The sequence below is a fragment of the Salvelinus namaycush genome, chromosome 3 (genome assembly GCF_016432855.1).
Source record: "Salvelinus namaycush isolate Seneca chromosome 3, SaNama_1.0, whole genome shotgun sequence".
Taxonomy (NCBI): domain Eukaryota; kingdom Metazoa; phylum Chordata; class Actinopteri; order Salmoniformes; family Salmonidae; genus Salvelinus; species Salvelinus namaycush.
In genome coordinates this window covers 33,331,649-33,348,404 of record NC_052309.1, presented here as the reverse complement: position 1 = coordinate 33,348,404, position 16,756 = coordinate 33,331,649, and the positions used below count along the sequence as shown (strand labels likewise).

The following is a 16,756-nucleotide window of genomic DNA, read 5'->3' as shown; positions in this document are numbered from 1 at the left end:
TGGCTGGGAGGTGGGGTTGGAGCAGCTGCTCCAGGGAGGCCCCTATCCACCCTATTAGAGAGCAGACTCTCCCAGTCAGGGCAAGCAGAGCAGGGTGGCCTGGCATGGAGCCCAGAGCAGCCAGGCTTGTGTTTGAATAGGACGACTACCTCTGACTCTCAGGTCAAAATGCTGGGTAACCTTTCTGCCCACAGTTAAAAAATGCAGCAGCAGCAAGTAGAGGTGGTTGGTGAGAAGACAAGGTTCCTGTAACCATGCGTGGCTCGTCTGTCTCTGACATGCACCAATGCTTTAAGGTTAGACTCCGGGCACACATTTTTTACATTTACATTTTAGTCATTTAGCAGACGCTCTTATCCAGAGCGACTTACAGTAGAGTGCATACATTTTTATTACATTTTTTTTTTTATTTATTTATTTTTTTTTACATTTCATTACATTTTTACATACTGAGACAAGGATATCCCTACCGGCCAAACCCTCCCTAACCCGGACGACGCTATGCCAATTGTGCGTCGCCCCACGGACCTCCCGGTTGCGGCCGGCTGCGACAGAGCCTGGGCGCGAACCCAGCCCAGCCTGGGCGCGAACCCAGAGACTCTGGTGGCGCAGCTAGCACTGCGATGCAGTGCCCTAGACCACTGCGCCACCCGGGAGACCAGTCTGAATCGGTATGCCCCACTTATCTCTCTTCCTGCTCTTAATGAGAAAGGTTTAACAGTATGACAGTGAGTTTTACAGGTAGACCCGGAATAAGGATAGTGTTGCTAATTACCATTACTGCTGACACATGATGTTAGCGGAGTTTGCCTTATGAGTCCACTCCAGAACAGTACAATGTGATGAATTTAACCGGGGCAACCCAGATAGGACTACTGCCAATAGATCTGTCTCTGTTTCCCCATTAACTTTGTCATTCTGTGCTGCATTGGCAAGGAGTGCACAGTACACCTTAATCTATCTTAGTCTAGACCACAGTTTCACTTGCATTAGAACATCCCCATTTAACACAACGAGGAGTTCTAAATGCTGGCAGACAAGCACTAGGTCTCAGAGGTAGAGTGGGAGTCTGAGGAGACATGGCCTAATGTTTGAATCTGTTTGGTCTGGTATCAAGCCTGCTCTGTCACTGGACTCTGACTCCAGCTAGCTACTTCCTTTGCTGTCCTTATAAGACACAGAATTGCAATTTCTAAACACTCGTAAAAAGACAGCCTGAAGGGGAGCAGCGACCTCACCAACTCTGTCATTTAAACACAACCAGTTCCAGTCTCTCAACTGACACTTATTGTTTCCTCCCCAAGAGTTAATTGTGAATCTGCCCTGCAGGCCTGTGTATGTGAGTGTGTGACCATTCTCCCATGTCTGTGTGTGTGTGTCCCTTCAACACCCACCTCCTCTCCACATTCATTTTCACAGTAACTCAAGACTTTGAATATTTAATCCAAACCCATCCTTGACATGTCATCCAGTACTGTGGGGCTTCGGAGCAATTAAATGCAACATAAATCTGACAAGCAGACTACTGCTCTTCTGCATCCATGGATCTCCAGGCCTGTCCTCAATCACTCTCCATACAATCTATGTCCTTGAGGCCGTCTAAGGAACATGAGACAGCAACATCTTACTAGGGGTTATCCGGGAGACAGTGGACTGTGGACTGTTTCATAGGCTGTAGAACTAATGTAGCTTCGGCAAAAATGTAGATAGATATTTGATCTTACATGTTTGAAGCTTTTAAAGGGGCTGTAGTTTCTTCCCTACAAGGATGATGGTAAAATCTAAGTTTTATGCAGGCATTTAGCTGGATCACTTTCACCATGATATCACATCCCACTTGGATCTATTTGGATAAAGGTTAGGACCGTTAATATAGCCACTCAGCGTCTAGAACATATGCAGTTGGACACACCAGACATCCAAATTGCTTTGAGTATTTGTATTTATTTTATTTTATCTTTATTTAACTAGGCAAGTCAGTTAAGAACAAATTCTTATTTTCAATGATGGCCTAGGAACAGTGTGTTAACTGCCTTGATATGAGTATCTGACTCATCGCTGAGGATTATCGAGCAAAAAGCAGCCTCAAACGACATGGCTCAAAGGGTTCGAGCTCCAGACTAACACTCCAGATATTCAGAGAAACACAGTGGAAATGTATGTCAAACTCTACAGTCTAGTGCTAAGTACTGTATGACATGGCATTGAGGTGAATGGTACACATGCGTAATCTAATGTAGTGTATGGCCCTGGTGTCACCACTCTCCTTTGCTGACATCACCCCTATCCTGTGCTGATGTCACCTCTCTACTGTGCAGGAAGTGACAGTGTCATTGGTTCCAGACGGGCACCTTGAGGCGGTTGCACTTGAATACTAAACATGCCCTCAACTGAACTCTCTCAAGTAGAGAAGAAAATAACAGTGGGGTACTCAGAAACTAACAACATGCAGGGATGGAAGGAAGGGAGAAAGAGAAGGCGAGAGGGGGGGAGGAGAGAGGAGGGGAGGAAAGAGACCGATAGCATGGAGTTAGCTACGTGGACTAACACCGTAGCAGATCGACCACTGTGAGGGAAAATTAAGGCGGCGGGCTAAAACGCCACAGCTTGTAATTACTGGCCTGTCATTATAGCCCCCCATGGAGAAAACCCCTATTATTCCAGCAAACTTCTAAGCAAATACAATAATCAATTCCCCTAGAGCACAGTCATAAAAGCAAATCCCAAGTAAAACGCAGGTAAGGAGGAGGACTTACAATGGTGAAGTTCATGACCTTTAGTATCCAGATGGTTAAAGCAAGGTTGACCAGGATCAGGATCATTAACAGGAGCACGAAGAAGTAAAGGCAACGTTTCCGCCAGCCATAAATCCCCACTTTGTACACATGTGGTTTCTCTGAGCTCTGGACATTGTTCCTATGAGTGCACTGTTCTTGGGTCATCTGCAAGAGAAGAAGAAGAGGATAAGTGACTTCCTGAAAGTAAAGAAGATGTATTCTGAAACTATCACACTCCCAAAAGCGTACATTCTGGCCCTACTGTTGAAGCCATAGTCAGCCATTGAGTTTGAGCACAATAAAATACAGTTTAGTTAGTTTGATTCCTAACTCATTGTCCCATAAGCTTTCTATATCTCCATTACTCTCTCTCTGCACCATTGATGTGCTGATAGTGTCCATTAATAATGATGATTCTAATTGTCTGCCTGTAAAGTGGGAGAAGACATTGTTCACTTCAAGCACCATAATTATAGCCTTATAACTCTGTACAAAATACAATTTATTGTCTACAGTGCTAGGAGAGGCTGGCTTCGCCGCCAAAGCCAATCACATTTGACAACCACACACATTCACCGCTAACTGAAACAAGACAGCCCCTGTGAAAACTCTAAAGCCAGTCAGCAAAACATTTGATTTTACTGTTGCATTTCAAACAGGACCAAATACTCAATTACATTCGATTAAATTTTGTTTATCACTTAATGCACATCTCCAGATTGGCATCAATCTTACATTTTCCAAAATAAACTTTGAGTTTAGAGCAGAACTGTACATACACAGACTAAGAGCTTGATTAATTGAATCTGGGGTGTTAGTACTGGCTCGAACCAAGGCTTGCAGACACTGTAGATCTCTAGAACTAGGGCTGGGGACCCCCAGTGCACTACACAAGAGCAACACACAATCTACAATAGGAGGTAGAGGGTTCCTTTCAGTGACTCTCACCAGGTGGGCTGGTGATATAACAAAAATGAATGTGGATACAGTTGTAAGCATCCCCAGGTGGTGTGTACACAATATACAGTACAGAAACAAACAGACAGCGAGAGACAGGATCTACACACAGCAGTACTGTATTTCTGTAAAACATCACTGTTGGAGTATTAACCATAACCCTGTTGGAGGCCATCGGTAAATCAGAACTTTGTGTGACCCCCTGGAGTGTCATCTTACTGTACATCAGCCACATAAACCTCATGTCGTATTACACACTGAGTTAGAGAGAGTCAACTCATACACAGAGTCAACAGCGTCATCTCTCACCACACATTCCAGATGGGGAAGAACACCCACATACAGTATGATTGGAAAAATGTAGTCAGCTTACAGTTTAAATCATGGTATTTTACACCCATAAAGGGACTGGTGCACAGAAGGAAAAACTGATGCTCCAGGAAAAATACATGGACATTTGGAGGCCCACCAGAGCACTGCCCTATGAGAGCTTCCTCTGACTATTTAGCTACTGTCCAACGGGGGGACTCTGTTCTGTTATTAGGAGCCTAAAGAAAGCACAGTGGCACAAAACAAAGTCTGTTTCCGATTAGAGGTAATCCAAGCATTGCTGAATGTTGTTGGTTCTTCTCTCTTGCCAAATCACTGGGCATCTCTCCATTACGCTGTTTTATAAACAACATGTGGATCGGGTAACAGAATCTGTCAACTTCTTCCCCAGTTTTCCATTCTGTCCAAATTTAAGGGGGAGTGTATTGTATATGCACAATTATGGGAAGAAAATATTGTGCCATATGCCCCTTTTAACTAATTAACATTCACAAGCAGTCCTAATGTTCATTTTCACCTCACAACATTTCTAACATCTATCTTCGCCATATTCTTTCCTTTGCCTTATTGTCTTATTCCACGGAAACACTGTTCCACTTTACATAAAGTAGCTAAGTATGGCTAATTTATACCGATTTTTAAGGTTATAGAATCACAGTCAACAACTTGAGTGTTGAGTCTGCTCCAAATCTAACAAAGTGTTCTCTCAATAAGTCATAAGTAACTGAGCTCCAGCTACACAATCAACAGAATTAATTAACTAATGCTGGTCTGAAGGCGTGAATGAAGCCCATCATTAACCATTGCTGTCTGCAGGGCACAATGAATACTTTAAGAGCTCAACATGCTCTGTGTTCTTCGTCTCTTACACATACATTAGGAGAGCAAGCTTTTCAAAATGGCCACTCCTTGCTTATCAAACAGCTTACAAACCTGATTAAGGAAACTTGGCAAGGTGTGTAAGTGTGTCCCTCCCTGGCTTTTTTTGGCTTAGAATGCCCTCCAACATAATTAGATAAGATACCTCTGAACATCATTGTCTAATGGTGTTCTGATGATCTCAGGGCCCATGTACTGAAGTTAATCGTTCTGAAGATCAAACCTAAAAAATGATGTATTCATGTTCAAGAACAGAGGGTGACATACCAGTGGATTCAAAGACTCAAGTTCAACTTGATTTAAGAAGGAAGAACAACCTGGTCTCAGAGAATTTCGTATCATTCTGTACGACATCTATGATATGTTACATTTGGTATGGTTAGATAAGACAAATGTCTTAAGGCAAAAAAAGAAAGGAGGGTGGTAGGGCAGGCGGCTGGGCCTAATAACGCGAACATCTAGCAACCCAAAGGTTAAAAGTCTGAATCTCATCACGGACAACTTTAGCATTTTAGCTAATTAGCAACTTTTCAACTACTTACTACTTTTTAGCTACTTTGCTCTGACTTAACATGTTAACTAACACTTCCCCTAACCCTTTTAGCTAACCCTTCACATAAACCTAACATATTTAGCTAACCCTTCCCCTAGCCCTTTAAGCTAACTCCTAAACTTAACCCTATCCTTAACCCCTAGCCTAGCTAACGTTAGCGAGCTAGCTAACATTAGCCACCTAACTAGAATTCGTAACTTATCATATGTTTAACAAAATCGTAACATATTGTACTTTTGGCAAATTTGTAACATAATGTATGTTTTGCAAATTTGTGACATATAATACGAATTGTAATTCGTAACATATCATACTAAATGGGCATCTCGGATTTACTTACAGAATCATACAACATGCTCTGAGACCAGTTTGGGAAGAAACATCAGTACTGTTGCAGTACAGGCCAAATGTACTTCTCTTCATGTATTGATTTTTAGGTCACCAAAGTTAAAAATCCCTACAATTGCCATAATATTATTTGATTTACTGTAGGTCTCGCTGCATATCTGAGCGACCACAAGCAGAGCAGAGTAGATCTCAGCCAAACTATTTCAATCTGCTTTAAATTGACACTACTTAAAAAAATGTTTGGGGGGAATTACATTGGCTAGGGGTTGAGAGGAGCAGCGCCCCATTGTGATTAAGACATGGGCAAAGAGAGAGAGAGAGAGAGAGAAAAGGAGCAGAGAGAGAAAGATGGAGCAGAGAAACCCTCCCACAGATCAGCCTATAATGTGGTGACAGGTCAGAGGGAGTCAATCGCACAACACCCCTCGCCTCCTATCGCCTCCCTCCCTTGAGAAAAGACAGTGATGGCAAATTGCATTTCTCTGCGCTGGAATCTTTTCTCTCACTTGCTCTCTATACTGTGAGAGGTTAAAACCTTAATCCTTAGATTGTCATAAGCGCTGTGGCAGTTTTTTTAATAACAGGTCACAGCGACTGTGGTGTGAACAGTGTACAACAATTGCATCCAAGAAGAGTCTCTGGAGCAGGGCTATGATGTGGAAAGCTGTATTGAAATGAGTCTGTTGCTCATTAATATTGTGACATTCACACATGTTGCAGGAGTCGGTATACAGACATTTCAGCTTATAATCAAAATTGTACACAGTACACACAATGCAAAAACAGTACATGAAATGAAAATGTTATGAAAAATATAGAAAAATGACCATCAGCTATCTATAAATAGCTATAGACACCCACTGTTGTTTCATGCCCATCTCTTACATTACATGGTTAGCATGGAGCCAGAGAATATGAAACACCAGGAGCTGAAAGCTTTCTTTAACCAGATGGCATACTAGTTCTCTCACAACTAAAATCACAAAATATTAATCAAAGAGCCAAGTATTGCTCCCTTTTCCCTGTGTGCATTTACATAGTGCTTACAGTAGAATTAGAAAAAACACAATCCCAATGCTTTTCAGGAGCACCCTGATAAAAACTTTAAATATTTCCCAAGTAACCCACATTAAAAAATAATACAGTTTACTATAGAATATTATAGTATTTTGTAGTATAGCATTTTGTAGTAAACTTAGTACACTGTAGAATACTATATTCCACACTGTAGTATCTCTTGATTATGTGTAGTACTTACTATACAATTTTGTATTATACTGGAGGATACTATACTACCCACTGTATCCCTTGATAATGTATTGCTTACTTTAGAACTGTTTAGTATACTGGAGAATACTACACCACACACTGTAGTATCCCTTGATCATGTGCAATATAGCATTTTATAGTATACTGTAGCCAGGTCATTCAAGATTGAATTTGAAATTGGACATCTATCCATGTCCTGAGGATGTCTGGAAATGCCTTCAAAACCGGCCACTAGGGGCAACAGTGAGCGCTATTACTCAATTATTAAATTCCAAGATGGCATAGCAGTCAGACGTCCTTTTGTCCTCGTCTTGTCGTGTCCCGTATATATATATATATATTTACACCTTTCTTCGCATATCTTTTATATATTTTCTTTTCCAAAAACTCAACTTCAAAACGCTTTCCTGCAACCCGCCTCACCAATTACAAAAAAAAATTATTATTTACCTCAAATCTGAAAATCCACAATAGAAGCTAGCCAGAAGCTAACCAGAAGCTAGCCAGAAGCTAACCTGAAGCTACCCAGAAGCTACCCAGAACGTTAGTATTTCAGCTAACCACGGTTTGTGGTCATCAGCTATTCCTTTAGCTCGATAATCTATCGGCACTTTTGTAAAACGTGACTCAGACCAGAACATACCGGACCTATTTTTCTCCATATCCCCGGATTTCAACCGCAAGCTCTGGACATTTACACCTTGATTTCGCAGCTAGCTAGCTGCTACCCATGTAACTATTGGCTTACGTCGATCCCAGAGCAAACATCAATTATTCCGGAGCTAGCCAGCTGAAGAGTTCCATTCAGCCACTCCTGGACTACAACCACCTATCCGGACCCGTTTTACTGCCAATGCGGAGCCTCACCGGGCCTTCACGACTGACTACCGACGTTATCTGCCCGAGGGAGTTATCCAACTGGCACCTCCGTCGCGACGTTACCTGAACGCTCATCTGGGGCCCGCTAATCGTTAGCTGTCTTATCGGCTGCTATCTGAATAAGTCTATCGGACAATTTTTCTTGGGTCACTATAACTATATCTATTTTGCCAATTGGATTGATCCCCCGACCACACGGAACCCCACTAATCTACCGACGGAAACGCACAAGGTGTCTAAAAACAGACCTCCATCCTATGCTAGCTTGCTACCGATAGCCCGGCTAGCTGTCTGAATCGCCGGGACCCCAACCAACCTCTACTCACAGGACCCTTATGATCACTCGTCTAAGCATGCCTCTCCTTAATGTCAATATGCCTTGTCCATTGCTGTTCTGGTTAGTGTTTATTGGCTTATTTTTTATTCTATTACTGTAGAACCTCTAGCCCTGCTCACTATACCTTATCCAACCTTTCAGTTCCAACACCCACATATGCGATCACATCACCTGGTTTCAATTATGTTTCTAGAGACAATATCTCTCTCATCATCACTCAATACCTAGGTTTACCTCCACTGTATTCACACCCTATCATACCTTTGTCTGTACATTATTCCTTGAAGCTATTTTATCGCCCCCAGAAACGTCCTTTTACTCTCTGTTCTAGACGTTCTAGACGACCAATTCTCATAGCTTTTAGCCGTACCCTTATCCTACTCCTCCTCTGTTCCTCTGGTGATGTAGAGGTGAATCCAGGCCCTGCAGTGCCTAGCTCCACTCCTATTCCCCAGGCGCTCTCTTTTGATGACTTCTGTAACCGTAATAGCCTTGGTTTCATGCATGTTAACATTAGAAGCCTCCTCCCTAAGTTTGTTTTATTCACTGTTTTAGCACACTCGGATGTTTTAGCCGGGTGTCTGAATCCTGGCTTAGGAAGACCACCAAAAATTCGGACATTTTCATCCCTAACTACAACGTTTTCAGACAAGATAGAACGGCCAAAGGGGGCGGTGTTGCAATCTACTGCAAAGATAGCCTGCAGAGTTCTGTACCCAAGCAATTTGAACTTCTACTTTTAAAAATCCACCTCTCTAAAAACAAGTCTCTCACCGTTGCCGCCTGCTATAGACCACCCTCTGCCCCCAGCTGTGCTCTGGACACCATATGTGAACTGATTGCCCCCCATCTATCTTCAGAGCTCGTGCTGCTAGGCGACCTAAACTGGAACATGCTTAAAACCTTTTCTCAATAGGGGGTGCTGTTTGCACTTTGTAAAAATTTCGTTCCCAAATTAAACTGCCTCGTACTCAATTCTTGCTCGTACAATATGCATATTATTATTACTATTGGATAGAAAACACTCTCTAGTTTCTAAAATCGTTTGAATTATATCTGTGAGTAAAACAGAACTCGAGTTGGAGCAATCTTCCTGTCAGCAAGTGAGAAATCTGAAATCAGCCAGGCTGTTCTAAGGTCGGTTTATTAATTTGCATGTCTTCTATTGGTTGAGATGCACTGCATACGCCTTCCCCTGGATGTCAGCAAATAGTGAGAATTGGAATGGAGTTGCTAGGCAGATCTGAGGCCATATAAATGGGCTGGGAACGTGGGGTCCTCTCTTTCCTTCATTCGCCATGACGCAAGACAGACCTCAGGATGGCGTTCTAGAAAGCTCCCGTTATAGCCCTTAGATATATCCGGCTCTGATTTTATTCGATATAGGTGTTAAAGACATTATAATATTGTTATTTTAAACCGAGTTATATCAGTTTATATCAGTATATTGCGATTTTTGGATATTTATTTGTGCTGCGTTCTAGTGAGTTGGGCACGTCTGGGCCACATGGCTAATGTTTACTGCTAATTCCAAAGTTGAAGGCAACAATCTACAACCGAGCAACGATTCTTTTGGACAAAGGACAACTTGCCCAAGATTCTGATGGGAGCTCATCAAAAAGTAAGAACTATTTATGATGTTAATTCGTTGTTCTGTTGAAAAATGTAAAACTCATATTAAGCCATTAATTTCGGTGCGGTCTCGCTTTAACGCACGCTGTATGTCGTAGTAACGTTAATTTTAAAAATCTAACACAGCGGTTGCATTAAGAACTAATGTATCTTTCATTTGCTGTCCAACCTGTATTTTTTAGTCAAGTTTATGATTAGTTACTGATTAGATTAGGTGCCTCTCCCAAGATTTCTCCCGACATATTGTTGGCAGCTTGGCTACTATTCTCATTGTATAACCACGATTTGTGCCGCTAAATATGCACATTTTCGAACAAACTCTATATGTATTGTGTAATATGATGTTATAGGACTGTCATCTGAAGAAGTTTGAGAAGGTTAGTGAAAAAATTAATATCTTTTGCTGGTTTATTCGTTATCGCTATTGTTGGCTTGAATTAATGCTGTTGTGTGGTTGGCTATTGTAGTAAGCTAATATAATTCTATATTGTGTTTTCGCTGTAAAACACTTTAAAAATCTGAAATATTGGCTGGATTCACAAGATCTTTGTCTTTCATTTGCTGTACGCTGTGTATTTTTCATAAATGTTTTATGATGAGTATTTAGGTAATTCACGTTGGTCTCTGTAGTTATTATAGTTGCTTTGGTGAGAGTTGTGATGGTGGCTGCAATGGTAAACTATGATTTATACCTGAAATATGCAAATTTTCCAACAAAACATATGCTATACAATAAATATGTTATCAGACTGTCATCTGATGAAGTTGTTTCTTGGTTAGTGACTATTTATATCTTTATTTGGTCGAAATTGTGATAGCTACCTATGCAGGAAAAAAATGGTGGGAAAAAAAAGTTGTGTCTTTTGCTATCGTGGTTAGCTAATAGATTTACATATTGTGTCTTCCCTGTAAAACATTTTAAAAATCAGAAATGATGGCTGGATTCACAAGATGTGTATCTTTCATCTGGTGTCTTGGACTTGTGATTTAATGATATTTAGATGCTAGTATTTACTTGTGACGCTATGCTAGGCTATGCTAGTCAGCTTTTTTACTGATGGGGGTGCTCCCGGATCCGGGATTGTGACCAAGTAGAAGTTAACACCCCAGCCATCCTACAATCTAAGCTTGATGCCCTCAATCTCACACAAATTATCAATGAACCTACCAGGTACCACCCCAAAGCCGTAAACACGGGCACCCTCATAGATATCATCCTAACCAACCTGCCCTCTAAATACACCTCTGCTGTTTTCAACCAAGATCTCAGTGATCACTGCCTCATTGCCTGCATCCGTAATGGGTCAGCGGTCAAACGACCTCCACTCATCACTGTCAAACGCTCCCTGAAACACTTCAGCGAGCAGGCCTTTCTAATCGACCTGGCCGGGGTATCCTGGAAGGATATTGATCTCATCCCGTCAGTAGAGGATGCCTGGTTATTTTTTTAAATGCCTTCCTCACCATCTTAAATAAGCATGCCCCATTCAAGAAATTTAGAACCAGGAACAGATATAGCCCTTGGTTCTCTCCAGACCTGACAGCCCTTAACCAACACAAAAACATCCTATGGCGTTCTGCATTAGCATCGAACAGCCCCTGTGATATGCAACTTTTCAGGGAAGCTAGAAACCAATATACACAGGCAGTTAGAAAAGCCAAGGCTAGCTTTTTCAAGCCGAAATTTGCCTCCTGCAACAAACTCAAAAAAGTTCTGGGACACTGTAAAGTCCATGGAGAATAAGAACATCTCCTCCCAGCTGCCCACTGCACTGAAGATAGGAAACACTGTCACCACCGACAAATCCACTATAATTGAGAATTTCAATAAGCATTTTTCTACGGCTGGCCATGCTTTCCACCTGGCTACTCCTACCCCGGTCAACAGCACTGCACCCCTCACAGCTACTCGCCCAAACTTTCCCCATTTCTCCTTCTCCCAAATCCAGTCAGCTGATGTTCTGAAAGAGCTGCAAAATCTGGACCCCTACAAATCAGCTGGGCTAGATAATCTGGACCCTTTCTTTCTAAAATTATCTGCTGAAATGTTTTGCCACCCCTATTACTAGTCTATTCAACCTCTCTTTCGTGTCGTCTGAGATTCCCAAAGATTGGAAAGCAGCTGCGGTCATCCCCCTCTTCAAAGGGGGGGACACTCTTGACCCAAACTGCTACAGACCTATATCTATCCTACCCTGCCTTTCTAAGGTCTTCGAAAGCCAAGTCAACAAACAGATTACCGACCATTTCGAATCCCACCATACCTTCTCCGCTATGCAATCTGGTTTCAGAGCTGGTCATGGGTGCACCTCATCGACGCTCAAGGTCCTAAACGATATCTTAACCGCCATTGATAAGAAACAATACTGTGCAGCCGTATTCATTGACCTGGCCAAGGCTTTCGACTCTGTCAATCACCACATCCTCATCGGCAGACTCGACAGCCTTGGTTTCTCAAATGATTGCCTCGCCTGGTTCACCAACTACTTCTCTGATAGAGTTCAGTGTGTCAAATCGGAGGGTCTGTTGTCCGGGCCTCTGGCAGTCTCTATGGGGATGCCACAGGGTCAATTCTTGGACCGACTCTCTTCTCTGTATACATCAATGATGTCGCTCTTGGTGCTTGTGAGTCTCTGATCCACCTCTACGCAGACGACACCATTCTGTATACTTCTGGCCCTTCTTTGGACACAGTGTTAACTACCCTCCAGGCGAGCTTCAATGCCATACAACTATCCTTCCGTGGCCTCCAATTGCTCTTAAATACAAGTAAAACTAAATGCATGCTCTTCAACCGATCGCTGCCTGCACCTGCCCGCCTGTCCAACATCACTACTCTGGACGGCTCTGACTTAGAAAATGTGGACAACTACAAATACCTAGGTAATTGTAAATGAGAACGTGTTCTCAACTTGCCTACCTGGTTAAATAAATTTGAAATAAAATAAAAATAAAAAATTACCATCAAGTATGCTTGGGTTTTGCTAGGGCATTGTGGATGGGGATGGTGAATCAGAAGGTTGCGTGTTCGATCCCAGTTGTGGACAGTTGTGTTTATTTTTATTTTTGGTTTAAACCCTATCCCAAACTTTAACCCTTACCTTAACCATTTCCACCCAGGTCGGCTGTCATATTTAAAGAATATACAGATTACGGTACAGTCTGCACTCAGGCCATGCTTTGTATACATAACAGGCTGTTATTACACTTCGCAAAATTGCACAATGCGATATATTATTGCAGGCCAAATGTCTTGTGGGACATGAAACCCTTATTTGAGAATGGTTGTCCTGTATGGCTCAGTTGGTAGAGGATGTCGCTTACACCGCCAGGGTTGTGGATTTGATTTCTGGGGCCAGCCATACGTAAAATGTATACACGCATGAATGTAAGTCGCTTTGAATAAAAGTGTCTGCATTTTTATTTTATTTTACTTAACTAGGCAAGTCAGTTAAGAACAAATTCTTATTTTCAATGACAGCCTAGGAACAGTGGGTTAACTGCTTCGTTCAGGGTCAGAACGACAGATTTTTACCTTGTCAGCTCGGGGTTTTGATCTTGCAACCTTTCGGTTACACGACCAACGCTCTAACCACTAGGCTACCTGCCGCCCCAATGGCATATATTATTGTTCCCTCTACCTTATCCTTTACCTATAGCTCTTTAGTAGGCACAGTACCTTCCCGCACTGGAGAAAGTTTCTATACATTGATACCATTACCATTCTGCTCAATAACAGGACTTTGCAGACTAAAGTAAACAAGGAGAGAGAGACCAGAGTTGACCCTGTTTGCCGTGTACTCAGGAAGGAACTGTCAGGAAGGAGAAGGACTGAGAGGGGCCATAGACAACACATGCAACTCTACTTAGTATCCATACACTTACAGAGAGAAACACCTCTGAAAGCTTTGGTGTTATATGAAGAAAAGAACAGCACTCTACCTCAAGTGATCTGAATGAGACTCAATAGTATTTTCCATTGCTTTAAAAACAGCACAGCAGTCAGGTAAACTGTGTATTGATTGTTTAAAAAGACAAAACATAACTTGTGCAGGGAGATGACGCCTATTTAAAAGGCATCATGTGACTAGTTGTAGTTAGGGAATAAATATTAAAGGAAATGATCAATATGACTCAATTAATGCCTTCATTGTAAAAACTTTATGAGCCCATTCCAAGAGGGGTGAGTGACTCTTCAGGACCATTGGATTTGACTGCTGCTCCCCAATTATATTTTATAGTGAGTTGGTGCACCCTAATGAAGGCCTAATGATCTGGAGAGTGACAAGAAACAGCCGATGGAGGAGCTGCTTGCACAATGTCAAGCCAGGATATATGTTACTCATCAAACTGCCAGAACTAAACAAAAAGAAAAAGAACTCTCAATATGCCCATTTTTAAATGTCTCCCAAGAATAGAATATCAAGAATATCAACAACACTAATATAGAGAGATGTGGAAAGCAGTTTTCACAGGAACTACTTTTGCAGCATCTTGCCAAACTCGACTGGGAAGCACTGGACATCATGTGGCAACTATTCAAAAGTATAATCCACACATTATCTCTGCCTCTCTCTTATACTCTTCCCCTCACTCTCTTTCACTTTTCCTCTCTCTCCTCTCTCTCTTCCTCACTCTCTCTATCTCTGTCTCTTTCTACTCCCCCTCTCTTGCTCTACTCTCTCTCTCTCTGATTTCCAGTGGGCAGAGAAAACATCAGTACACAGTCTAGCTAAATGTTAAACAGATGAGAAGGAGCTCTCATTTTGAAGTGTGTCTGTGCTACATACTGAGCCTTGGCACAGATCCTTCTGAGAAAAACTCAGACATCTTCAACAAGCTCTGTCTCTGGGGCAGACTGGAAAGGAGCTGTTGATTCTCACAGGATTTACATACACATGTGATACAGAGGAAAGGACACCTATTTGGCTTGTTTGCACACTACAAATACAGGAATGCACAGTACAATGCACAATAGAGTTTGCAATGCCCAGCTGATATTGCATACCAAGGCAATACTGTGCTTGCAATACAGTGCTGTACACATGAGATCTGTGGGTGATTTTATTCAGTAACTTTATACAGAATGAATAACACAACATTTGTCCCCATCTCTGTCATCTCAGGTCACTGCTTGCCTGGCTGTGTTTATCCCTCTGAGGAAATAGCTAAATATCACACCTCCTCTACTCCTGACACCCGCCCCTCTGCCTTTGACTCACGTGGTCACAGCAAATATCAACAACGCGAATAAACACTCAACACCTGCTTGGATCCTCGTTGCTATATAAGGGTTTAGGACTGCCCCAATGGACACACAGCATTTGTTGTTCACAACACTATTTTGGGAATAGTGTTGCCAAAGACCGCCAATCCCCCCCTGAACCCTGCCCACACACATAGACATACCAGTAGCCACAACCCCCTCCTACACTGCTGAAACTACAGTCAGTAGTAAAGTAGTAAAGTATGTAACTCTTCTCAGTGGACCCCCACAACCATAAGCCTGCTGCCTGAACTCTTTCCACAGTAAGTTACTTATTTATAGGAACATGTATCCCATAGGGGCAAAGTAATTGAAACAAAATGTGTTGCCGACAGGACTGATATGGTGAAGTTGGCCAGTCAGTCCCAGCGTACGATCGCTAGCGGCTGTGAGGAGAGAGTTACAGAGCAACACCCTTGAAAATCTTTTTGCGATGAATGTTTCTGAAAAAGTTTGGGCATTCCGCCTCCGTAACTTCTCCTGGAAACACATACATTCCCTGCCTCAGTCCAGAGGTCTCCGTGAACAATGGTTATAAAATAGACTTTCGTGAGTGCTGGGAAAAACATGAAGCAAAAACAAACAGTTACTGAGACAAACTAAAATGACTCTTTTCAAAAGAGAAGGGCAAACTTAATTTAGTTTCTTCCGAACAATAAGGCAATAGTGTTCTAAATAAAGAGCAGTCTTCTTCACGCCTACTCCCCATTCCATCACTCAACATTATGAGTAGCAAACTTAAAAGTCCCTGTAAAACAAAAGACAGGAACTGAGCGGAAAAAAACTTACCTCTCCCCCTGTCTTGCTCTCCTTCTCCTATCCCTCTGTCTCTCACTCAGGGCTCTCAGTGATCTCTCACTAAATCAGGGTGTGTCAGGCAGATAAAAGGAGATTGAGCTCCTCTTAAAAAGCTGCATGACAGACTCCAGGCAGCCCCCTTGTCAGCTTTTCCAATAACATGTCCCTGCCCAAGTCGTGAGGTATTTCCTGGACACTACGCACACTCCGTTATCCAAGAGGTCTCGTTGGAGGCTACTCTACTCCACTCTGCTCTGCTTCTCGCGGGGACTGGAGATTCTACACCACTCTGCTAAGGCTGCTAGGGCTGAGTTACAGCCTTATGGTCGCCAGACAGATTTAGAAGCCCAGACACATGTGGGAAGTTAAAGAGGCAAGGCTGCCTGGATTGTGACAAGCCTTTCTGACGGTGTGTGTGTGTGTGTGTGTGTGTGTGTATGTGTGTGTGTGAAAGAGGGACTGGAAGAATAGAAAAAATACATTCCCCTCCTCCACTTAATATGCTGTGGCCTGCCAGTCTGTCCAGCAAGGGAGGAAATAACCACAAAGCTTTTCCTACACAGCACTTTCTTTTTTTCTCCTACCAGCCATACCCACAGTGTGGTCAGAGCAGATGAATAATAGTAATCATTGTTTAACAGGCACAGCCCGTTCAGCATTTTAAGTGGTCAGTGAAGACAGCCCACGGACACCAGGGAATGCATGGTGTTGTTGTTGTTGGTGATACGGAG

General features: G+C 42.5%; 1 protein-coding gene across 1 annotated transcript in view; it reads right to left on the bottom strand.

Annotated features, from left to right (window-relative positions):
- Nucleotides 1-16,372, bottom strand: part of sgcd (sarcoglycan, delta (dystrophin-associated glycoprotein)) — a 98,805-nt gene extending 82,433 nt beyond the window's left edge. The window contains exons 1-2 of the mRNA XM_038988947.1: nucleotides 16,017-16,372; nucleotides 2,757-2,942 (exon numbers count right to left, since the gene is read on the bottom strand). Coding sequence (XP_038844875.1) covers nucleotides 2,757-2,942 — 186 coding nt within the window. The 5' untranslated portion in view covers nucleotides 16,017-16,372. The remainder of the gene's footprint in view (nucleotides 1-2,756; nucleotides 2,943-16,016) is intronic.
- Between the last annotated feature and the right edge of the window lie 384 nt (nucleotides 16,373-16,756).